The 5,973-nt window shown below is 57.5% G+C and overlaps 1 protein-coding gene across 1 annotated transcript; it reads right to left on the bottom strand.

Annotated features, from left to right (window-relative positions):
* Nucleotides 1–471: 471 nt before the first annotated feature.
* Nucleotides 472–5,753, bottom strand: CADM4 (cell adhesion molecule 4). The gene is made up of 9 exons (XM_021681052.1): nt 5,673–5,753; nt 5,155–5,368; nt 4,679–4,831; nt 4,347–4,481; nt 3,806–3,970; nt 3,587–3,677; nt 3,003–3,175; nt 2,040–2,168; nt 472–1,494 (listed from the first exon to the last, which is right to left on the bottom strand). The coding sequence occupies exons 1-9, from the start codon at nt 5,751–5,753 to the stop codon at nt 1,385–1,387; spliced, it is 1,251 nt and encodes a 416-aa protein (XP_021536727.1). The 3' UTR covers nt 472–1,384.
* Nucleotides 5,754–5,973: the final 220 nt, after the last annotated feature.

Below are 5,973 nucleotides of genomic sequence, written 5' to 3'. Positions count from 1 at the left end.
AAATTTAGTGGCGTGAGGAGGAGGGAGGAGTCAGGAATGCCAAGCTAAGGGGGTTTGACTTGACCTAGAGGTGATGGGGAGCTAGGGAAAGGTTTTGAGCAGAGCAGGGACAGGTGTTGCCAGGGAGAGATGTGAGTCATTGAAAGGTCCTTTGGAGATCGATGTCGGGTAGGAGTAAGTCAGGGGAAGGATCCAGGCCGTTGGCTGGGGATGGGGTAGCTCAGTGGCTGCTGAAGAGACAAGACTCAGTGACTTTTGGCTTGTGGAATGGCCAGGAAAAAAAAAAAACAATTTCTTGGAAGAGGGGAGGTGCCCTTGAAGAGGTAAGGACCCTCTCCTGGCTTGTACTGTCCACCAGCAACCATCTTACTCCTCTCCCTCCTCCCTCCCTTACTTCAGTTCCCCTCACAACATAGTGCAGCTCTGGGCAGAGGGACAGACACACAGCCACCCCAGACACTTGTTCTCTCCTCAGTTTAATGGTGGTTAGTGGGATTGCCAAACCCCCTCCCCGTCCCCTCCCCATACAAAATGTGTTTGTTTGTTTGTTTGTTTTTACAAGAAAAAAGGGGCAAAAGCCAGGAATGAGGGGAGGGGGGTGCAATCTGATATTTTCATACAGATTTTTAATTTTTTTTTAATATATTATATATAAAACCATAGAGAGCAACGCACCCCCCAAACTCCTTTCCCTCTCCCTGGAGGGCCTGGAGGAGAGATGGGGAAGGCCCCCCCAGGAGTGGGTGGAAAGAGAGACAAATATGGATAGGACAGATATGGGGGGAGGAGGTGGAGGGAAGGGGAGCCCAGGAACCTGGGAATTGGAGAAAAGGGTTGGGGCTGTCTCCTTCACGGCCCCCATCGAAGTTATGACACAAAGACACAGAATCCCTGTTTCCATGCCCTCCCCCCACCCTTACCCCCACCGTGCAAACATGGCTTTGCAAAGAGGTGCCCAGAGCTCTGTGGAACTCCTACAATGGCTGGCATGGGGTCTGGGACCCCCAAAGAAATCTGTGTTCCCCTTCCCTGCCCACCCCACCCTTCCCAGAATCTGACCCCTTCCCCACAAGACCTGGTTCTGCAGCCTAGGGGCCCTGGCCTTCCCCCAGTTATCTTCCCCCAACCCAATCCCTACCGCCCTCCCTGGACTTGGGGGGTCTGGACCTTTGGCCCCTGCCCCCTGGGGGGCCCAGACCTCTGGGCCCTTGCTTCTGGCCTTTGCAGAGACCCAGGATCCGACACCCTCATCCCTGCCCAAGCGTCTGAGGTGTTAGTGGTGGGGGGAGAGGCCCACCATCCCAGACTCTGGTAAATGTCTTTGCAGCTGGCAGTGGGGTGGACCCCAGCCCAGGACCAGGCCCAGGCCTGGGTGGAGGTGGGGTCAGATGAAGAATTCTTCTTTCCTCTTGTGTCCGTCGCTGCCATTGAGAAAGGCTTCTCTTGCTTCTCCCTGCTCATCCAGGCCACTGGCCTCATGGGTCAGATAGGAGCCTGAGGGGTGGCAGACCCCCAGGCACAGGCGACACATATGTGGACCCAGGAGTTGGGCAGAAATACACGGGAAGACGGAGACAGACAAGACATACCAGGCGAAGAAAGAGGGAGAAAGGGAACATACAGGGAGAGGTCATCAAGTCCAGGGGATAGCAAAACAGGGGCAGAAAAGAGGTAAAAGCAGAATTAGGAAGACTCCAAAAGTTCACAGAAAGACCACCCTTATCCATTCTCTTGGCGGTGTCCCCTTGCTCTGCTCCCAACGAATCCAACAATTAGGAAGATAAATGTTTTATTCAAACCCACGGCCTTAATTGGCCTTCAACGTTTCACCCCTTTTAGAGTCGTGGCGGAAAGGTCCGCCCTTTTGGAATCTTGGCCTCAGGTCCCGCCAGATTTCGAATCCCGGATCTAGGCTCCGCCCCCTTATCACCTCGGCTGTACGCCCGCCCTCTTTCCAACCCGGACTCTAGGCCCCGCCCCCTTCCGGATCCCACAACCAGCCACACCTCTCGCTGAATTCAGACCCCGCCCCCACTCACCCTTCTGCCGTACTGAGCACCAGACCATGCCCACCAGCACACATATGATCAGAAACACCAGTAGCGCCAGGATGCCGCCCACAATGGCGTAGGGCACCGACGTCTGAGCCTCTACCACCGCACCCGGGTCTGCCAGAGAGACAGGGCGCAGGACCAGGTCATCGGAGGACGGTCCCAGCCCGGCCCCATCGCTGTGGATCGCTTAAACCAGTCCACACACTAACCGCGCTTTTACGTGCCACGCCCCTCAAGTTATTGCCGCTCCTGGCCCCTTGTCCTGGCTCCACTCTTTCCTGATGCTCCACTTCCACAAAGAATGCGCGCGTGTTGGTTTGCACACTGCCCGACCCAGCCCCTGAGTCCTTTTGCCAGTACTATCCCACTTCCTTCCCCCACCCCATTCCCCACAGAACAGAAACAGCACATCCCTTTTCTTTGGACTCCTTGACCCACAGAACCTCAGGTCCAAGTCCCTTTCCCCCTTGTCTAAAACACTCCAGGTATTTAAAATGCTGAGCTATAGGGCCCAACAACTTCCAAAATTCCTGCCCCACCGTTATAAGGGCTAACCACATAACACTTATTTTGTGCTAGGGGCCATTTCAACCCCTTTATATATTTAGCTCATATAATCTTCACAACCCTATGAGGTAGGTGCTATTGTTTATTTCCACTTAACCAATGAGGAAACTAAGGCGCAAAGTTACCCGCAATAGGATGCTGCAGAGCCCAATGTGAACCCAGACGGTCAATCTGGCCGCAGAACTCCAGGAATTCTGTTGGCTGTTGACCCCAAGGAATCACCCTTTGCACAGGCCCTTCAAACACCCCTGGCAGGTCTTGAACCATCCAATCCAGCTCGCCCATTCCCAAGGCCCCGCCCCACCCAGGACACCCGGAGACCTCCGAGGCCCCGCCCCTGCCTTGAGCCCCGCCCCCAGGCCGGCCGCTGCCTGCCCTCACCGTAGACCACGAGTACATAGAGCGCCCTCGCGTGGCCGTGCTTGTTCGACGCCTCGCAAGTGTAGGTGCCATTATCGGCTGATACCAAGCCTGGCAGAGTAAGCGTCTCCCCGACCGCCTCGGCCCGCTCTGGCAAAGATTCATTCCCGCGGTTCCAGCGGATCTGGTTTGGTCTGGGCATGAGTAAAATATAGTGAGAGTTAGGGACACAGGTGCCAACATCCAATTCTGGGTTCTCAGTAATCTAGATATGTAGCATCTCCAAATAAGAGGGTCCTTACTAGCCAGCCCTATCCTTCCAATATAACCTGCAGTCCTGGGCCCAGCTTCCACCCGACACCAGTCTCAAGAATCCTAGCCTCCCGCCCCCCGCCCGTTCCACCGTCAGAATCCAGGAGTCCAGGGCCCCACAGCTTCCTTCCTCAAGATCCACAAGCCCAAACGCCAGACTCCTCCTCCCTCAGGGCGCAGAAGTCCGGGCCCCAGGCCCCTCTGTTCGTCCAGTCCTCTCTTTCCCGAGACACAGGTGTCCAGGTCCCCGGTCTTCTTGTCAGGACCCAGGAGTCTCGGGTCCAGCAGCTCACCTGGGGTTCCCTGTTACAGCACACGTTAGCACCAGCGTGTCTCCCTCCCTCACCACAGCTTGGGAGGCATGGATCCGGGCCGTGGGAGAGTCTGTGGGCGGAAATGAGATGGGAGAGAGGTGGTCCGGGTCATCACGCGGGGCTGGAAACCCTCCCGGGGGCAAGCGGCTGGCGTTGGGACCCTCCGGCCCCCCGGGTCCCGACCCGCCGGGCACTTACACTGCACGTCCAGCACGTACTGCGTCTGCTTGCTGTGTCCGGAGGGCAGCGCCTGGTTCTGCGCCTCGCAGATGACGATACCGCCGTCGTCCTTGCGGTCCACCCGAAACCGCACTGTGCTCGCCACGCTCCAGACCTTGCCATTTTCCTGTCCGCTGCTCACTCCTGCCAGGCGGGGCGGGGAAGCTGTCAGGCCAGGGTTCCGGGTCCGCCCACCGAGGGTGTACCCACCCCGCCCCCCCCGCCCAAACCAAGGCATGTCATTTGCCAAGCTCTGCCCCTTATCCACAGGCCTCGCTATGAGTCCTCCAAGCCACGCCCCTCCCCGAACCAAGCCCACCGCCCCAGGAGCCTCGTCCCAAAGCTCCTCCCCCTTTCGCTCCCACGCCCTCTCCTCTATCAATTCATTCCGTAGAGGCGTATTGAGTGGCCAGTGTCCGCCTGTGCGCTCTTCTCCAAGCCCCGCCTCCTCTCAGTCCCACCTCCCGCCGGCACCTCCCCTCCCACCCCGCCCCGCCCCGCCCCCCACCCCAGGTAGTACCTTTCAGCTCCTTGCGGTCGCGGTACCAGCGCAGGACCGCCGCAGGGCGGGACCGCGGGACTAGGCAACTGAGCTCCACCTCGCCTCCCTCCACCGCCTGCTCCCGAACCTCCACCACGGGATTCTCTGGGGCCACTGCCGTAGGGAGGAAGGGGTAAGGGGAGGCGGTCAGCGGAGACACCGAGGGAGACTCAAAGTAACTAGGTGGAACAAGGATCCCGGGTGGCAGAGGTCAAAAACAACCAGGTAAAAAAAAAAACCAGGTTTCAGGATAAGAGAGAAGCAGAGGAGAAAGAAGGAGGGGATGAGTCTGAGGAGGGGGGTGGCGTTACCCAATACAGTGAGCGTGGCAATCTGGTGGTGGGTATCCTCCGTGTAGAGCTGGCAGAAGTAGCCCCCCTCGTCCTCCAGGCGGGCATCTGAGAGCCGGATCCGCACGCGGCGGGGGGAGAACTCCTCAAGCTGGAAACGCTCGTCCTTCAGGGCTAGACAGAATGAACAGGAAGGGATGAAACTGGGGAGTCCTGGCCTCAGGGGTCCCGCCCTTCCGCCAGGAGCTTAGAGACCTGCTCTTGGCGTCCTCTCTCCAGCCAGCCATACCTGTGCCTCTAAGGGGCCCACCTAGTTACTCCCTTGGGGACCCAGAACGATTCAGGCCCTGCTGCCCACAGGACCAGGAGTCCAGACCCCTAGCTCCATGCTCTGTCAGGACCCGAGTCCACACTCTCCGCTCTGTCCTCTTTCAGGACACAGGGGTCAGGCCCCAGCCCTCCTCTTTCAAGACAGCATTCCCTACCCCAGCACTCACCGCGGGTGCCGTTGAAGAAGAGGGTCTGCCTCGCTGGGTTCTGAATGACAACTATGGACCCATCATACTGGTGCAGACGGCAGGTTATCTCGGCCACCCCTCCCTCAGCCACGGTCACGTTCTCTGTCTGTACTTCCTGTCCAGCCCCTGGGCCAGTAGACAGAGAAACTCGTTGAGGGCTGCAATTCCATCTTTTCTCTCTCCCTCTGTTCCTCTCCCACCCAAACCTCCAATCTCTTTCTTTTCCCTCTCATTCAGTTCATTGCACCCAACATTTCCTGAGGGCTGGACTTTGGGAGATGGAGAAAACCTGCTCGAGAGGGGCTGCCAGTCAAGATCCAGTGGTATGTGCTCTAATGGGGGCAGCACAGGGCACACTGGGAGCCCAGAGGAAGGGGAGAGACTAAGGCCACCTAGGGAGATGGGTGATTAGAGAAGGTTCTGGAAGGAAGCTCCATTGGATCCAGATCTTACAGTGAGCAGGAATCACCAGGTGTGGGAAGCTGCTACGTGCTCACCAAATCCTGTCTTTCACACCTGGGCACACATTGTAGTTTGCCTGCAAAGATGGCCACAATATTCTTCCCATCCCTGTGCATGTCCTTTGTAAGTTGACTTCTCTCCTCCTCTCATTAAGGAGGCACTCCGACCCTGTGAATCTGGGCGGGCCCTGTGATTTGCTTTGGCCAACAGAATTTCCTAAAAGTGATATTTTCTGAGTTCTGGAGCCCAGTCCTTGCAGTTTCCATTTGTGCCCTCTTGCTGTCCTGAGACCATCGGGTGAAGATATCCCTCCTAGCTTCCTTGAGGGCAAGGGAC

The sequence above is a fragment of the Neomonachus schauinslandi genome, chromosome 16, assembly GCF_002201575.2.
Source record: "Neomonachus schauinslandi chromosome 16, ASM220157v2, whole genome shotgun sequence".
NCBI classification, from domain to species: Eukaryota; Metazoa; Chordata; class Mammalia; order Carnivora; family Phocidae; genus Neomonachus; species Neomonachus schauinslandi.
The sequence above is the reverse complement of the archived record's forward strand: the minus strand, read 5'-3'. Positions and strand labels throughout refer to the sequence as shown.

Coding starts and splice junctions, on each gene's coding strand:
- CADM4 (XM_021681052.1), bottom strand. CDS start 5,753: ATGCACAGGGATGGGAAGAATATTGTGGCCATCTTTGCAGGCAAACTA. Junction 3,971..4,346: donor CGACCGCAAGGAGCTGAAAG/GTACTACCTGGG, acceptor CCCGCCTGGCAG/GAGTGAGCAGCGGACAGGAA. Junction 2,169..3,002: donor CTATGTACTCGTGGTCTACG/GTGAGGGCAGGC, acceptor TCTCTCTGGCAG/ACCCGGGTGCGGTGGTAGAG.